General features: G+C 36.5%; 1 protein-coding gene across 4 annotated transcripts in view; it reads left to right on the top strand.

Moving 5' to 3' along the window:
* Positions 1-1,198: 1,198 nt before the first annotated feature.
* The window catches only part of GRB14 (growth factor receptor bound protein 14), a 59,378-nt gene continuing 41,384 nt past the window's right edge, over positions 1,199-19,192 (top strand). For 3 of the 4 annotated variants that reach the window (XM_018072695.1, XM_018072696.1, XM_008930993.3), the window contains exon 1: positions 16,588-16,793. In XM_018072695.1, the coding sequence (XP_017928184.1) occupies positions 16,731-16,793 (63 nt within the window). In that variant the 5' untranslated portion in view covers positions 16,588-16,730. Of the gene's footprint in view, positions 1,462-16,587; positions 16,794-19,192 lie in introns of those variants that run through there. The other variant, XM_018072697.2, reaches the window with a different exon arrangement.

Genomic DNA, 19,192 nt, shown 5'->3' with positions numbered 1-19,192 from the left:
CCCCCCACCGCTTTTTTTTTTTCCTCTTTTGAGGTTTCCCAGTTTGAGGTGAAAGGAGCCGGCGGTGCCGAGCCTGCCTTGTCAGGCTGAGCCAGCCGCTACTTTATCCTTGCAGTGCCTTTCTCAGAATATTCGTGAGATAAAACCGCTTCACCGTGAGCGATGCCGCTGCAATTGCTGTCAGCGGTGTGCACCCTGCTTGTAACCTCTCAGGCTGTTCTTAAAGGCATTGGTCTCTATTCTTCGTAAAAGAAGGTGGGAGCTAGGGTTTTTCGTGAAACATCTGATGAGTTTTGGTAGACTGAAGTTTACAAAATCTTAAAACTGCATACAGGATTTTTTACTCCTTCTAAAGCTAAATATCACTTCGGAAGCATCTTCATTCTGTATCATTACCCTACTCTGACGGTTTTCTGTACTTTGTACCAATTAGTATATGAAATCTGGAATGATAATAAAGAAGGCAATAAAGTAAAATGTTAAGCTTGGAACCATCAAGTCACATGTTGGCAGATGCAAATACTTCAAGTGCTTTGGGTGCTCCTCTCCAAATGAAATCAAGTAGACAAAGTGCTGTTCAATATTTTATGTGAGAAAACGGTGCACTGTAATGTATACAGCAGTCTAAACAACCACGTTATTAATGTGATACTTTAAACCAGTGCATAACTGAGCTCTTCAGCAAGTACAGTAGTGATTATCTTCACTACTCTTGCAAATGCTTCTTGGTGGTACTTCTGACACAATCCTATTTAAGTAACCAGCAACAATTGAGATATTTATTTTATGATGGAGCTGTGGAGATTCAAGTACAAAAGTAACTGAAAACAGAAATGGATGTATTGCTTTGCCCTATTTTGTCTTGTCAGTCACTTTGACTCCTGATTCTGGTGAAAAAAAGTTTCCATTTGTTTAAAATACTGTTCCGATGTACTTGGGAAGTTTTACTGAGAAGTTACACGCATCCACTGTTGTAATATGTGTACACAGGGATTGGCATAAACACAGGGACAACAAAATATTTACTAATGTCCTTAGAAGCCAATATAAATATATCTGTGTTCTTACTCTGCAAGGACTTAGGCATATTCAGACAACTTAATATTCAGAGTTGAATACTTGGATTGCTTTCAAGTAGTGCAAGGCGCTGTATGTTAATACATTCAGCCTACTGATTAAGTAAAATAACTGCACAAAAAAAAGCTAATTGCTGCAACCAGGAAGTATGGTGGTATTAGTACCTTAGTGTTTCATGTATTGTGGTTGGACATTGCAATTTTAACAGTTGTTACAGTTATCACTTGATATTATGTATTCTGTTGCAATAGGAGAAAAAAGAAAGATGACAGTATTTTGGAGATCCCATCAATTCCAAATCCTTTTCCTGAGCTGTGTTGCTCGCCGTTTGCATCAGTTTTGTCAGCCAGTCTGTTGCCCAAGGCAACTTCAAGAAAAAAACAGGTAAGATGTATAAATTATTATTTGACAATTTGTAAAGTGTTTTAGTGAAAGTTTGAAGAAAAGCTCAGTTACCTATTAAGTTATTTTTCTATTAGAAGTGTTTCATATTTCTGTTAATTTGGTGAAATTTTCTCTGTAGGTCATTGATGATTGTAGAAAGTAAGGTTTTGGAATCTGTGACTTAAGACATGACTGTTCTTTCACAGAGTCTATGTGTGACTCTGCAGATTTTTCAGTTAAAGTGGAACCAGAGGCAGGCAGGCAGTACTTTATATCCTTAAATGGGGAGTTAATTTCTTTCTTCCCTTCCTCTCCGCCTCCAATTACTGTCATCGGTGTTATAGAACAGAGGGTTTTAACAGTCGCTGAACAGCTTGTCTGATGGTCTAATTTTGCTAGGATAATGGAATAAAACCTGAATTGATGGGGAAGGAGCAAATGCTGTGTACCTGGCTATTTTTTTATAGCATCTGCATCTATCTGTGTATGTCTGATGTTACTATATTTCCATAAATGCCTTAAACTGAATGCCAAGGGAAGATCTGAGTGGGTAGACAGACCTATCAGTGCTCTGGCAATAGTATTCACACACAGTGTATTTGTTATCCTGGGGTAGAGAAGGAAGAATTTCCAGTTAATGGAAATTATTGATGTTGAAGATCTGTTTCACTCTTTGAAAGCTTGCTTATCTTATTTCTCTTTTCTCATCTTGGGACTGGAAAGAGTTCTGGCAAGGAATATCTGTGGGATTAAGAGTACTACCTCCACATTCTCTTCTTTTGGTGGTCTGCAATCTTAAACTTCAACTGCTATCTTAACAGTTTTAGGGATGATACTGGAGGTCTAAGAACTTATACTGCTGCTGGTTATTCGGGTTTTAGATTTACATGAAGAAATTGTCTGGAAGTTGAAGTTTCTTGTAGTTGTATTAACTTTTCTGAAGCTGACAAGTCATGACTGTTTCTGTGCACGTGCTGGAGAACTTTGCTAGCGAAGTTGTGGCACCTTAAGGAGGAGTTTTCTCCCCCGTGCTCCAGTGAAAAACATAGATGTGTCTGCTAAACTGCTGTAATTCTATCTTGCCATTTTTTGTATGTTCTCTAAAAATAGCTATGGTGTCTTTCTGGACTACTTTTATTGCTTTTAGTTCTTTTCCTACAATAGAAATACTAATCTGAAGCATTTCTGGGCAGTGTGTATGTGAACATTGCTAAGGCAGTGGGGTAAAATTGTGCTAGTTTCATGCTAGGGCAGGGTGGAAGCATTGACTGTCTCTGCAGAGACAGGAAAAACACTGAATTGGTAGCATTATTTTTCAGAACAAAAGGACTAGAAGTCCCATTTAAAAAAAAAATAGTTTAAATTAGTCATGTTGCAGGCTTAAATTACAGTCATTGTGGTAATCTTTGTACTTGAAATAGAAGGTAGATTTTCTAAGCAAGATTTAACACACAAAGGTCAACTATCTGCTTTTGTGGCCAGTCATGTTTAACAGTACTGACTGGCTTGATCAGTTAAGCCATCTAAGTGTTAGCTTCAGTCTCTCAGAAGCTGAAGTTCATAGGTTCACTAACTGTACTTCTGCTTCTTCGTAAAGGTTCTTGTCATACTTTTTGTGATGATTCCTGCTCACAATCCTTGCATTTCTCCTGGTTTTCCATTTAGGAATGTAGTGTTTTCTCTGGTAAAAGCAGGATCAAGAACAACTGGTTTCCTGATGGAAGTGAGCTAACATAATGCTGGTGTCTGTGGAGGCCCCGAACCATTTTTCAGCTACCAGAAAAATGGAGAGAAGTCTTGCTGTTATTTTCCTGGAGGCATTTTAACAAGACCATGGTTTCTGTCAAAAAGCCTTTCACCTGGGTGTCTGTTTATGGCTACCGCAGGAGAAATGGTACTTGGCTAAGTAGACGATTTGTCACACTCAGCATGACTGTTCCTATGTTCTTCATCTCAAGTTATAAAAGGTTAAGGCCAAATAGCAACTGTCAGATTAAACTTTTACCTTTGCAATTCAGGTTGAAGTCTTCTAATAGGCTAATGAAATTACTCGGGTTTAAAAAAGAAAGAGAACGCTAAGCAGGTGTGTGAAGAGAAGTGAACTGGCTGTGATTTTGACTTCCCACAAGTGGCTGTGGAGACTGTACTTGAAAATGTTACGTTTTCCACCCTGTGTTCTTATTTTGTCAACTTTGTAGCAGCACTATGTGCAACTACATTATCCATATACAAAAATTTCATAGAATACAGCCTCCAAGGTCATGAATATTACTGTGACTGTTTGATAGTTTCCTAACTCTTAAGAGAAACCAGCTACTCTTAAGCATTTTTTTTGGTGTGTATAGTGTTGAAAGCTGCCAGAATTTTTTCTGTTGCCTCTCTGATGATCTACATATGTTTTCAGTGATTCTTCTTTTAGATTGCTTGATTTTTTTTTATTGTTTCTTTTTCTGCTGTGCTTTTAATTTCAAGCATGGTAAAGATAAATTGCAGAGTGAATTTCTACTTATGTCTTGTAGGTAACTATTATCAAATTGGGTGTTTCTAAAAGAAAAAAAAAAGTCTCTTCTGTCTTGCTTTTCTCTCCAGAAAAGATTTTCTACTTCTAGAGAAGAAAGAAGTTGTCACTAATATCTACTCTCTTATTCATAGCACCTGTTACATGTGAAATCTTTCTACTTCTAAATAGACTATTAATGTTATTTTGAATTCTTGTTTTTCTAAGCTGAAATTCTCACTGTCTTCTGATGATCTTTTATCATAAGCCTCTCAAAATGTTGAACATGCTACTTGAACAGCGTGTTTATTGGGTTGACTCACTGAAAATAAGTTCATAAAAACAAATAGGTAAAAACCACTTAGCAGAATAGTGGGTTGCCTCTGTGCTTGGGAAGTAGGATGTCTGTGTCTCTGAACTGTGTTTGGTCTGCCTCATCAACACAGCTGCCCATGTCTTTCCCTCTTGCACTTTGGAAGAGTATTACACCTTAGAATTGAAGAATCATGGAGTCATTAAGGTTTGAAAAGACCTCCAAGATCATTGAGTTCAACCTTCGACTGAACACCACCACGCCCAACTAATCCACAGCACTAAGCACATCTAGCTGCTTCTTGAACAGTGCCGGGGTGGTGACTCCACCACCTTCCTGGGCAGCCTGTTCCAGTGCTTAACCACCCTTTCACTGAAGAAGTTTGGAAAAGCTGGTAGCCCATGGCTTGGACAGGTGTGCTCTTCACTGGGTTAAGAACTGGCTGGATGGCCGGGCCCAGAGTGTAGTGGTGAATGGTGCTGCATTCAGGTGGCATCTGGTCTCTAGTGGTGTCCCCCAGGGATCAGTGTTGGGCCCAGTCCTGTTTAATATCTTTACTGATGATCTGAATGAGGGGATTGAGTGTACCATCAGCAAATTTGCAGGCAACACCAAGTTAGGTTGGTGTGTTGACCTGTAAGAAGGCCCTGCAGAGGGACCTGAGACAGGCTGGATCGATGGGCTGAGACCAGCAGCATGAGGTTCAACATGACCAAGTACCAAGTCCTACACTTTGGTCACGTTAATCCCATACAGCGCTTACAGGCAGGGGGAAGAATGTCTGGAAAGTGGCTCAGTGGAAAAGGATCTAGGGGTCCTGGTTGACAGCAGCTGAATGGGAGCCAACCTGTGCCCAGGTGGCCAAGAAGGCCAAAGGCATCCTGGCTTGTATCAAGAATAGTGTAGCCAGCAGGATCAGGGAAGTGATCATACCCCCCTGTACTCGGCACTGGTGAGGCCACACCTTGAGTCCTGTGTCCAGTTCTGGGCCCCTCACATTAAAACAACCTGGAGATACTGAAGGGTATCCAGTGAAGGACAAGACTCGTGAAAGGTCTAGAAAACATGTCATATGAGGAACAGCTGAGGAAGCCATGTTTGTTTAGTCTAGAGAAGAGGAGGCTCAGTAGGTACCTCAGGAAAGGAGGCTGTAGTGAGATGGGGGTAGGTCTCTTTTACTGTGCCTGCAGTGAGAGGACTAGAGGACTAGAGGACTAGACCTTAAGCTGAGACAGGGGAGATTCAAATTAGATATTAGAAAAAACTTTTTCACTGTTAGGGTGATCTGGCATTGCAATAGGTTGCCCAAGGAGGTGGTGGAGTCACCATCCCTGGAGGTGATTAAAAGGCTTCTGCATTTGGATCTGCGTGATACAGTTTAGTGGTTTAGGGGTCACAGTGGTAGTGCTGGGTTGATGGTTGGACTTGGTGATTTCTTCCAACCTTGATAATTCTATAATCCTATGAAGCGCGTTCAAATAAGCTGAATTTTATGTTTCAGGGTGGAAGACTTATCTGAACAGGCCAAACCCCCAGCTTTTCCATGTCCAACACAGTATGGTCAGCTTGGTGGATGGTGGGAAATGTTGCCTTCCTTTGGGGAATCAAGCATTTGCTGTTATTAGGTGGAGTTTGTGAACTTGTGTGAAAAATCTAATTGTGTCTCAGAGCCTGTGTTCTCTAAGAAGTGGCAAGGAACTGAAAATATAAAGAACTTTGTACTTTTGTCCCTAATTATGATCAAAATAGATATTAGTAGGGAAAAATGTTAACTGTAAGAAAACTTGTTCTGTTCTTTAGTATGCTTTTGGTTGTCTTTGGTCAAATGAACTAAGAGATTACTGTAGTTTTATGAAAGCTTAGTTTTTAAGGCTTTCTGAAAACAAAACCTGAATCATTTGCACTGCAGTGACAGTTCTTGCCCTGCTCAAGGATAAGCCAAAAAGTGTTTCATGACAAAAGTAGTTCAAGGTAATTAGTACCTTGTTTCTTTAAATTAAATTAGAAGTGCAAAAATAAAACTCAAGTAAATCTCAAGGTGAAGAACACTCAAATCTTTGAAATTTTACCTTGCCGCTTTTGTCTTTTTCGATGTTCTAAACAGGTAGATATTTTTATCATGTCGAATCCAAATATACTCCCACAATGTTCTTTCCAGGAAATCAGTTGTATAGGGACCTCAAATACACATGACTGTAGTGGAACGTCACTTTGCTTTTTGTATTAACAAAGATTTTCATGTAAAGCTTTTTGACAAAGAAGAGCTAAAAGGAATTTTATGTCAAAGAGATGTTTATTTGAATGTGTGCTATTCTAAGTTTATGAGTAATATTGAGCATTGACTGTTGTAATTGGAGTACCATTAGGTTTTTTACACCTATAATTCAGGGTCTTTTAATGAGCCTGCTTGAAGCCTCATTCTTCAAAACTTTGCATATAATTCTATTAGCAGACATAAATGTCTAAGCCTTTGGTTCTTAGACCTTTTCATGATGGATTTTTTGGCTGATGTATTTGTTTTCTTGACTTTTAAACAATGTGAAAACAAAAGGGGTTTTTATTGAAATGTAGTAATGCATGAATTTCCAAGTAATTTCTGAGGGTTGAGACATCTTTTCCAACCAAAAGATGCATTGCTTAAATTTACTCTGTAATTCCAGTCTGTCTGTTTCTTACCAGATTTCCTTCCAAGTTGGAGAGCATTGCACATAGCCTCCTTTATCAGTTCTCAAGTCTTTTTGCTTTTCAGCCTCTAAACATATATCAGTTTTTCCTATGTCTTCCCCTTAAATTACATAAAAAAGAGTTTGAAAGTCAGAAGGGAAGGGAAAAAGTCTTTCCAACTGGTTTACAGATTAGCAGTAGAAACATTCTGTACAGAACCAACTTGAAGAGCTCAAGGTTTTTACATGGAGTCTCCAATATACGGATTGCAAAAAGGATTTGGTTGGATTCCCTTTAGTGGTGTCTCGTCTGGCGGTCTGCTCCAGTCTCTGTGTTCTGTTCTTCATTTACATGGTTGTACCTCCCCACCAAGGAAAGATTTATTGATATTACAGTAGATTAAAATTATTTAGAGCCCCATTAAAACTTGCTATCTTAATGCATGTACCTTTGTACTTTGACCAGTCATCTTAACACTGTGACAGAAAGTCACTTGTCTGTACAGGTAAAAATCAGAAGGCAAGGTTGAACAATTTCTCATTTTAGCAATCAGGAATATTGCCTGGTTTATACTGGATGTGCCTTAGCACAATCTGTCTGATACATCAGCCTGAGGAAACTTCAGAATAATCGTTTGTTTGTTTTCTTTTCTTTTTGTATTTTACTTTATCTTCTTTACATTGGTTCATTTGTTAGTATATCTTTCTTTTAGAGATGAGAAATTATTTGCTTTCTGTCAAACTATGAACTCTCAATATTTTAATCTATTAAATGAATATAAATAAATATATTTCATACATATATATGTTACTGCCCAGAAAGAACCCAAGCAAAGACAGTAAACATTGTAACTTCACAAAAATAGCATGTCTTTTTTTTTTCCTTTCTTATGAGCAAGAAAACAAGGTCATTCTAACTTTTGTAGTTACTAAGATGTTGTCTCTGCAAGCTTGTTTTTTAATCTGCTTATATCAGGAAAATGTTAGGCTTAAATTTTTGCAATTTGTACTAATATAAAATAAAAAAATCATCAGTACTGTCAAAGATTCTGGTAGACATTTTCCCAATGTTTGTCAGATTGAAATGATTTTAATAATCCTTTGGATTTTGATTGTTTTGGGCTTCATCAGCCTCAAAGTCAAACCTGAAGTTTCTTTTCTCTTAGGACTGTTTTCTCAGTACAAGAAACTGGCTTTTCTGTGCTGTATTTTGAATAAGAAACCTCCGTTGCAGTAGATCTAATAACTTGTCTAGAAAACCTTCTCTGAAAATTTGGAAACCCTGATTTTTCAAAAAGTGATTCTTTAATATTCATCCCTTGAACTCTGAGTTGACTACCTGGTATTTTGATTTTGTGATATCTCTAAAGTACTGTGTAATTACAGGGTGGCGAGGGCAGGTTATGGTACAAACAGTGCCCATTTCTTTGACTTGACCATTAAAGCCAGGTGAGACTGCAGGGAATTTCTCTGATGCTGCTGAGTCACTTTTGATAACTCAGTTTCATTGAATTTGATATTAAAAGATTAAACTCTCATGAATGGAGCTTGAATTGTCATAATTTTCAGAAGGAATGCGATATGATAGATATTAACACTGTTCTTACTTATAATTGTTCCCAGAGATGGGTGCTTTTATTTAGGGTTAGACTGGGAAGTTCAGGTCGTTTTGTAGCAGCTCCATACCTGCCATAGACAGATCCATGATTAAATAAGTATTTTACTGGCAGATCTTTCTCGAGGTGGCTTCCTGTTGGTGGCACAGTCATACTGTGATACTGTGGTAAGGGAGGGATGCAAGGGGTCAATAAGATTGTAAGAACAGAACACTACTGACATCTTCCTCTAACACACCATTGTCTGAGTGGTCTTTTGATCAGAACAATTACATGTTCCCATCTCACTTCCCAGGACACACAGTCTAGATAAATCAGAGTGGTGTTTAGTAACACTCAGAAAATGAGACCCAGCCTTAAGTTTGGTTTCGGTTTTTTTTTTCCATTTTGTTTTCTGTCAGCTTTCTTCTCTGGTCTTATAAAACCTCTGTAGTCTTGTTCTGGTCTACTTTTGTCATCTTATTGCCCAGTATTGTAGACACCTGCTTTATATCAGGTACTGCTGTATTTATAACATAAATAGTTTCATAGTTTTGTACTATTAAATGAAAGAGGGTAGTCAATGATTAATAGTTACATTACCTTAAATGCAAAAAATTTGGTAAAATTGACAACTTAGGTGTTTGTTATTGAAGGTTTACAACCGCCTTTGAATTAAAAGCTTTGCAAAAGAAGGAGAAAATGCGAAGTAGTTTACTGTACCTTTACAGTGCTTAAACTCATGTAAGATGATAGCATTTTTATGATTTTATCATCATAAGACTTTGTTATTCTAGTGTTGGGGTATTAACTGAAGAATGGAGCTCAAAGTCAGATCAGTTTTTTCGAGGAGTTTTGGTACAGTTTTTAGCATATCCTTGCATTGCTACATTTCTGATGTTCTGAGAGTTATCTATTCAAATAAGAATTTGAGAACTGTAGAACCAAGCAGAGGAATATTCCCATCCTACTTCTGTGCATAAATGTTACCACAGTAAGTGTAATTTGGATTTTACATAAACAAAACATACATCCATATAAACATCACAGTTAAACCTGGTTGGTGTCCACCAGGTGGAATTAACTTGATCATGCATATAGAATAGTATTGCATATTTGTGATTGATAAAACAATTTTATATTCTTTATACATGTGTATTTTCTTGTATCTATTTACAATAGATAACTGAGGACTTGCTTGTTCTTTCACATGAAATTCCAGAGCCACTAGTGCAGTATTGTTGTTCCCCCAGAATTTTTGCTTCATGATCTTTATAACTCTTTGTAGTGGTAATCTTTATGCTGTGCCAATGTAATTAAGAGATCAAGCTAGAGTTGTAATGAAAACTGGACCAAATGCATAGATCATTGTTTCCCTTTTGTAAGAAAAAGTATAGAAACTGACAATAAACCTCAGATCTCTCACCCTTCTTACCACACTGTGTAACAGAGGACAATGGGTATCTGTGTCTTAACATCTGCAGACCACTTAGATGAGTATCTTCAGGATAATAGTTTTCAGTTTGGTGCTTGTATGGCAGGAACTGCGATGGCCAGGCAGTGGAAGGGCATCCTGTTACGGACAATTGATGTTCATTCTTTTTGTGTGTCTGCAGAGGCAGGAACTGATACATCTTCCAGTTGAGGATGTTAGAGCTTGGGGTTTCCAGACTTTTCTAGCAGTTGATTATTCCTATTAACAAGGTGGCATATATCTTTAGCAAGTGGTGAAATGCTGCAATGATAAGTGGGAGATAACAGTTGCCCAATGGCCATATTCTCCCTGTCTTCAACATACTTAAAGTTGCTATTTCTGAGGGCACTCACACTTTTATGACTGCCTTTAATTTATGAATAAAGGGAAACCTTCAAGACAGTGTACTTAATCGTGTCTCTCATGATAGAGTCCTGATGAGAGTCACCTCAAATGGGAAGATTTAAAAAAAAAGCTAATCAGGCCACAGAAATTTTTTCAAGAAGGGCAGCTGTGGGAGGAGGAATTAAGAGGGAGAAGAAATTAGACCTCTGCTCTAGTAACAATGTGAACTTTCTTTTCTCCCGTTTCAGTCACAGAACATTCATTTGCAGCTAATCAGCTCATATTTTAGCCCAATAGTGTACATGATATTTAATACTTAAGTCTCAAGAGAGAAATGTATATCGGTTATCTTAGAGGTGTGCCTGTGCTTCTAATTAGGGTACTGATGAGTTGTTCCTGCCTATTTCTGATATGTATGCATATGCTGCATACTGGTATGTCTGTCTTTTTGCTTCTTAATTTGATATTATATCCACAGGAAAACAAGATACACTAGATTGCCTTGTGATCAGAATGGGATTTTTCAATTACTGCATTCTTAGGCTATAAATAGCTTTTTTATATTAGTTATGTTATGATAACTCCTGTTACTGATTACATTAAGACTTGGCGTTTATGAACAGCTGCAAGCTCTTGATAATGGCACAGAAATGGTATCAGCTGTTGAGAAACAGGCTGGAAGTTTGCAAGAATTTATTCTCATAATCACTAGAGTTTACTGCTATGTAGTGAGAGGGAAGTCCATGTAATAGAAGAGTTTTCTTATATAACTCGGCTGACAGAACTTTATCAGTGTGCTTTTCTACTGGGCTTGAACCTATTGATTGCAAAAATAGGCAGCTGAAAAACTTTGCAAGGAGCACGTGTAACAATGTTTTAAGATTCCACAAGTTTGTGAGGAGAACTGGTGAGGATGGAAAAACTGCATTCTGTTCTTTGATCTGCAAAATTTAGAGCTGCGTTAAAGAGCAATGTTCAGATTTTTGACATTGTTCTTGCAATGTGAACCCTTCCATTTTGGTAAGCAGGCAGGATCTGCCCAATTTCTGCCTAATAAAATAATTTCTCATTAGGGCGAAAGGACAAGTGTCCATATCCTGATTTTCATACTTTAACTTAGTTCCTATACTGTATTTTAGTACGTAATACTTATATCTATTTGTTCTCATTAAGTTATATTTTAAAGTTATTTTCTTCTTTGAAAATTTCTCAAAGTATGGGTCATTGGAACAGCTGAATGATGAAGTCATCATGGTCGGATGTTATTTTTCTTCTGGGATGGAGACTTCTCAAATCCTAAATAAGTTTATTAAACAAACTACTCATCTTTTCAAGCCCAAAAGAGTGGAATTTGTAGGATAACTACAAGGAAGTAATGTGTAACTTAGTGGAGAGGAAAGGACTGAGTAGATCTAGACTTTTTCTATACAGTTATTGTGGAGAAGTGATGGAAAAATATTCTCAGTCATTGTATTTGGGGCTTATACATTCATATAAAACCTTATATGAATCTCTTAGTGTTTTCCTAAACTATTCCAGCAGCATTACAATTTTGAAGTAGGGATTATACTTGAAAATCATGAACTGGGAAAGAATTCATAAATACTCCTCTAAATAAGAGAATACATGCTTTGTGACTCCAGGATAGAAAATGCATTACCAAGTCAGTCCAAGCAGTCTCAATGTGCAATGAGGAAAGTACATGGTTTGTGATGTTCTGTACTTGCTTGACTGAGTGCTGGTGGATGACTTCTGTATAACAGAAATACGAACATGAGAAAGGCTTCTCTTTCTCAAATAAAGCTAGTTCTTTCAGAAGACAAACATATGGAGACAGTAAAACTGAAGCCAGTGATTCAGCTGTGGCACTGTTAATCTGTTTTATGTGTCTTTGTCCCTTCACTGTCTTTCTGCAACCTCTGTTTCTCTTTGCTTTGGTTCTATATGTGTTACTAAGCACATTTGCCTGTGAAAAACTGACCCTTGACGAATTATTTTCCAATACAACCAGCCTGTGATCTTGACTGCCAGAAAATACAGTCACTGACAATTTTTATCCAAGAATCTTATTTTAAGTATGTTTAAGGATCAGTTTGACTCAGTTATATCCATAGTTATAACCAGGGGGAAGAAGAAAGCTGACACATGGGTTAGTACTTGAAAGATTGCATTAAAATTAAGGAGTTCATAGTTCGTGTGGTACATGTTTCTTGGCCAGCAAGAGTACAGTGATCTGCTGAGAACTAAAAAATGGCATATTTCAGGATGGCTTTTCAGTGCAGGGTTTGAGATCCAAAGTTATCTTGCTTTGCCCTTAAACTGCTCCTTCATGGTGTGTGTGCAAAGGCTAGAAGAGGGAGAACTAAAACTATGAATTGTGCTTGTTCTTTTTTTGTGGTGCAGCAGTCTCTTAAATTAGAAGCATTTAATAGGTGGATAATTGTATGAATAGACAGGAGAGATCACAATGGCTCAAACTTCTTTGCAAAGTTCCTAGGTACCTTATATCTGTGTTGCTTTACAGGTAGTACAGTCTGTGCAACCATATCTGCATATCTTGACCCTCTAAGAGGGTGTGCTGTGTGTTCTGTTTGAAGACTAAGATCTTGCTACATTTCTTTGTGTAAGGGACTAAAGGAGTAGAAAGACAACGACTTACTCAATCACTTTGAAACCTTTCTTTTGTAGAGTGATTTTAAAGAAACTGGTTATTTGTCAAGCACATGGAAATGTACCTATGTAAAAATACCCTGTACATGTTTCTACGGTCTCGCAATAACTGACTCTTCTAGCAAAGAGACAAAGAGATTGTCTGTGCCAGGCAGACAGGAGCACTCTCTCAAGGAAGTGCAGGTAGCACCACAAATAACTTACCTGATTGATATTGGTCTTGTAATAAACTTATGCCTTAGCTTAAAGAAAAAATAAATACAAAAAATGGCATCAAAGTTTTTATAAACCTTAATGGAATTATATTATCTAGAATTTGATTTTTTTCATCAGCAAAAGCTGAGTCTGATTTGCTCTTGTTACTTATAAATGCTCACATTCCTGCATTATATCCGGCAGAGCTAGGAATAGATCAGCTCTTGTGACTCCATAGTCAGTGCCTTAAGGACATCACTGACCTTCCTCTACTGACAGGGTATCTCTATTCCATATGTTGTTATAAAACCCTTACTCGGAGCTACTAATTTACTAAGGACATTTCAATTCTTGCCCACTTCAGTTAGTCTTGCTTTCTTAAGTGGCAAGAAGTAGAAGTGGTTTATATTTTGAAGTATCTAAAAGGTATCTGCACAATGTTTTCACAACTGTATCTGGTAGCTTAGTGACAAAAATAGGAGTGAAAAGCTGCATAAACATAGTCATTTTACAGAGCTCTCAAGCAAGTGAGCTGGATCTGATTTCCTTCCTGTCCACCAGCACCAGCAAAATTCTTTGCAAACCTGCCATGGACAAGTCAAATCTTTTATTTGTAGGGACAAAAAAAAAGTGGTTATATATGTTTCCCTGAAGGCATAATTGGCTTTCAAAGCCTTTCTGTATCTCACATTTATCAACAAAACTCCTCTTGACTTTCACATGGTGAAGTGGTTCTGCAAGGCTTGTGCTTAGAAATTGAGATGTATTTTATTAAATTTATTTATTAAATGGGTGTTTGTGAAATTTAAAAAAAGAAAGTATTCCTTAATGGTATTTTTAGTGCTCTTAGGTGCAAGTGATGTTTACTTTCATTAGCATACATAAATTACTGTAGTATTTTTATTTAAAATCTAATAACTATTTGAATATTGGACTTTTATTACCAAGTCAAATACAACACTTAAGTTTTTACTTACTTTCTGAATAGGTCTGGTCTTTATATCTGATTGGAAAAGGTAAAATACAGATAATTTCACTGAGGAAAAGAAACCTTTGCTTCACTTTGCAGACAAATAGGTCAATTTTATTTCAAGAGCCTTTAGTACCCAGGGATAAGGAAAAATGGCCTGGGTTATTTTTGTTTCTTTCCCAATAAAGTCAGTAATGCGGTGATCCAAGTTTTGCAGCTACTATTTCTCAAATGTTTTTTCATAAATCCAAGGAAAAAAAATTGTAGAGGGAGTTTTTTTTCCTGTTGCTGCAAACATATGCATGTTTAATATTCCTGTGAGTAAAATGCCTACAGGATCAGGCTCTGATACCACAAGTTATTTTCTAAATCTTACAGCAAAATTTTGGAGCTATATTATAGAATTTTGAAAACGTGCTCCCATAGGAAATAAAAACTGCGTGCCTGAAAGGTAAAAAACCTAATTGCAAATACTTGACATTCATCATAGCTATAGTAGAAAAGGTTGTTAATTCCAAATGTTACAGAATTAGCACTTTAAACTTGATCTCAGGAATACTTTTTATTTTCTCAAAAGAGTCATAAGGATTTTGGACTGGAGTTTAAGAGAGAAAAATAAAAGTCAATAAATACCTTAAACCTAGAAGGTTAGTTGTTATGGATCTGTTACTGCTATAGACTGAATGTAAAATGAGTCAAAGTTAAAACTGGACTTTTATTATTGAAGCAAGGAAATGGGTAGTATCTGCTGTATTTTACCTTTCTTCATAGCTTTATTAAAAGCTCTTGTTTTAAAGCTAACTGAACAAGGATCAAATGTCTGCCTCCAAAGAAATTCTCTTTGTGACTTGGCATCGGTTTCTTATCAGTTTTTTTCCATATTGTGTCTCAATCAAGAACAGGTTTTGAAAGTTTAGGAAAATATTTGTCTTTACTTCCTATTGCTTGCCAGTATTTTATAACTATTTGAGAGCTGCTGGTAAAATGCCAGTGCAATGCAGGTTATGGTGTTCGCTCCTCTTGTTCATTGACAGAACTTACCTAAGCCCTACTGATTTTAGGATTTCAGAAAGGGGATTTAGGATGAAAATAGATGCTTTGAATCCATAGATTCTGAAGTATCTTGTTGGTGCTAGTGACTTGTTATGTTTTTACCATTTAGAAAACTTACAAACCAGAAAATTAGATGCAATCAAATTGTTTATTTTTAATTTCCCAGTATGTAGTTTCTTATGTCTTGGAGATGAGATTCTTCTCTAGTTATTTTGGGGTTACTAAAGAGTGTGCTGATTTCCAGTTACTGAGGGAAAAATATTATAAATATGATCTAGTGAAATTAGCATGGATTACCAAGTCAGTTCTGAATAATTATAGGACATATACATCAGATACGTGCTCAGTAATATACTTACAGTGACTGCCTATGAAGCTACAGTAGCCTGCACATGTGATATGTTATTGTTTGAGATGCTATGAATACTTAGTACAAATAATTTTTTCAGAATGTCTGCAGTATTCAAGTACAGGGAACACTGTTTCTGATGAGAACTGCTTGTTCAAGAGTTATAAAAGAAATATCCAATATTACAGTTCTAACATCTGTTTAATAATTTGTTTTACCACAGGATTACTGCTTTGTCATGCTGCATAAAAGCAGAAAACTGTTTTTCTGCTATTAAGCACATTATGAGACCTTTAAAAAAAGATTATAGCTTGACTTATCATGTAAGCAATGCAAAATGTTACCCTCTTTGACCTAGAAGGAAAGAAAAAACCCTGACTTCCTTAGTCAAACCATGTTAATGTAAACAGATTTGTTATGCAGATATTTGATACATAAAGTAATTATGTGAGTAGGGGTGATCAAAAACTTGAGTTCATAAAACAGCCTTCATTTCACTCACTTGCAACATTTTATGTGCCATATTTTTGGGCCTTGGTTGCATTGCAAAATTAGAAATTGCATTACTTAAAGGGGTGTTTTGCTTCTGCTTTGATTACAATTAATTAAGAATCAGAAAATTGAATTCCATGGATTCACTGCATCTATTCTTATGCTCAGTTACTTTCCTGAAACCTTAAGATCAGGAGTACTGAAGTATGTTTTGTTTGCTGGAAAAAGCCAGGAAAAAAACCCTGAGACTGTAACCACTCAGTGTGAAGTGCTAGAATGCAATCTTTAACGATTTGTTTTTTGTTTTGACAGTGAAGACAAAGTTCTGAGTGATAGAAATGCATGTTGTTCTGCTTATTTTTATAGCCAGAGATAATCAGTGTGGGCCTTTCCAAGGACAGAAGACAAGTTTTCAAGCTCTTTGGTTGGCTGATTTCTAGTTTCTCCTACCCCAGTGTCTTCTGTCATTGGCTTTGAGTAGGACTGAATTCACATAAATGGAGTGACATTTACTAGAGCCTTAGTCTTTCCTTTGTGCTGACTCTCCAATATTTAGGCTATGAGAAATTAGGCTTTAAGGAATATTGCTAACTACTTTTTCTGCTTTATGTTATCATCTGGATGAAGGTTGGCGAGTTCTGTGAAAAGCAGGCATGAGTTTGTCTTCCAGAAGAGTAACATTGCCTGCAGTTATGCCAATAACTCTGCAGAAAAGGGTATGGCATTTAAATCAGTCTTGTAATTCTGACGTTAGTATGGGTTGGTAACAACATTTAAACGTGGCTATATTTATTTTTGCACTTTTTATTTCATTTCTCTTATGTAATAAGAATGTTTCTTTTCTGATAAATGTAGATTTTTTATTTCTCTATATGAAATGTTTGCATAATATACATAAATATTATGTGTACATAACTGAATTTTTTTTAAAGGTGCTTTTTTTCTCTGTTTTGTACTTTGTACAAGAAATTATTTTTCTTAGAGATTAATGTAGTTTTAAAATATAAAGTGTCATGATTACATTAAAGTATGTCTCTGTAGAAGGCTATGTTACTGTTCCTAATGGAGGATTACTGGAGTCTGCTTCCACAGGTTTTGAACCACCTTTAAACACAACATACTTTTTCCTACCTTTTCTGGCTAACATCTTATTAGTGGATGGCCCATCAGGTATTTTCTCCATAGACACTGTACTTGCCTTTTTTTGTTGTTGTGTCAATAAAAAGTGGAAGCAATGCAAAATCATTACATCTATGTGCACTAGGATTGCTTAGGGTAACTCTGTGCATGGGGGTGTCTATGAAGTTAAAAATACACGTGGAAATGAGGTACGGAAATATGACTCTCTGCTGAGCCAGATATATTAACTTATAAGAAGTTAGTTCAAACAAGCTCTAAGTTATTAATTAGTTTGATTTATTTTGTAAATGTGTAGATATTTTTCAAAACCTTATTGCTGCATAATATGCCTGACTCACTTTTAATAGACTCTTCTGTTACTCAAAGGCTTTTAATGTACCAGCATTATGAAAAATGAAAGTTCATTGAAATATTACTACAGTATTAAATGGTTCTCATGAACAATTTACATAGAACACAGTATATACTTATGGCATAAGTCCAGTGGGTCTAAAGTAGTATATGAACACGTAGAGCTTTCATTGATTTGGAATACATGGTATTCTTTAGATTATTTCATTTTTTGAGTTGGATGGGAAGCCTGTGAACATACAGTTTTATTGGGATCGATTGGTACAGATTAGATTATACTACTGTCTTAATAGCACGATAACATACTACTTTTCTGGTATAGTAACTTTCAGATTTAGATATGTGCAAGATGTGCTCTTACACAGTGTTATCTAACAATTTGCTATATCTCTGTTACACTTCGCAAAAACATTCCTTTAAAAATTGTGGTTTAACTTTTCAGCTCTCATTCTCTCAATCCTGTGGTTCCTTCCTCTTCTTCTCTTCCTCCCCCCAACACCCCTTTAGATCGCAAATCTTCAGTTGTCATAGTTATTATTTTTGTCTGTTTTTTGTTGTTTGCATGTTAGGAGAGAAAGGTCTTTGTTCTTGCAGCATGTAGTTGTGTTAGACTCCTCTGGTATGCACACAGCAGTACTTGGTGCTGTGTGGGAGGGGAGAGGTGTAACTTTGCTCAATCTAGCATTCAGAAGGCTAGGAAACTCAGTTTTAACTGTACTGTATATTTCAATGGGTTGCTTTTCTTTTTTTGGTGTTGAGAGGTAAGAATAATTTTCTGAGGAAATGTAAGAGTTTTTCTTTTTTGATAAATTCAAAGATAAATTTCTGTGCATCCTCTCTCATTTTTACTTTTCATGCTACTATCAAGTTAACTGTCAACAGTTACTGGCTTTACTTCTCTTTATCTATGCACTTTGTAAGCCCAAAATAAAATTAATGGAAGTAGTAGGAGGAAGCAGCACAGGATGTTGCCTTGGGTAGGTAGCTATTGAGTTACTGTTGCAAAAAATTCTTGAAGGCATATGTCCTCACTGAGGGCTCACTCTATGCCAAATTTATTAGGCTTGTTTATGCTTGTGGTGGTTTTATCTGTTCATGTAGAATTCCTCCTGAAATTATCTCTTCTTTCTATTTAGAAAGTGGTCGTGTTATTTCTGTAGCAATATTCTGATTTCTAGAGCTGGAATACTGCAGGAAGGGAAGGCAGGAAGGCAGACAAGAGCCATGCTTGTGAGGGGGAGCACATGTGCATGTGTAAATTTGTTCTTGTTTCTTGTGGACATTAGAACCTTAGACATAACCTTTGACTTAAAGTAGTGCACTTTCTATTTCTTGTAGCACAAGAATGACCTAGAAAAGTACAAATGTTACATTAGCTCTGCATAGTCAAGATAAACTTAAACATTAGCTCATGAAGTATTACTTTAGAGTATCAACCATCCCCAATCATTATTTCTTCAATTCACAGAGTGAGTAATTATGTAAGAAGTCTAGTTTAATTATGGTACTGCAAAAATTGCAAGTATTTTTTCCCCTTATTTCTCTCACACAAAATGTAAAATTTTGCATTGTCAATGTGCTAATCTGATTGTTCTGCCAATTTCTTGAACACATGGGTTTTTCT

This window comes from Manacus vitellinus, unplaced genomic scaffold (genome assembly GCF_001715985.3).
Source record: "Manacus vitellinus isolate BGI_N305 unplaced genomic scaffold, ASM171598v3 scaffold_22_pilon, whole genome shotgun sequence".
In the NCBI taxonomy this organism is placed as follows: Eukaryota; Metazoa; Chordata; class Aves; order Passeriformes; family Pipridae; genus Manacus; species Manacus vitellinus.
Note: the sequence above shows the minus strand (reverse complement) of the source record. Positions and strands in the feature narration are given on the sequence as shown.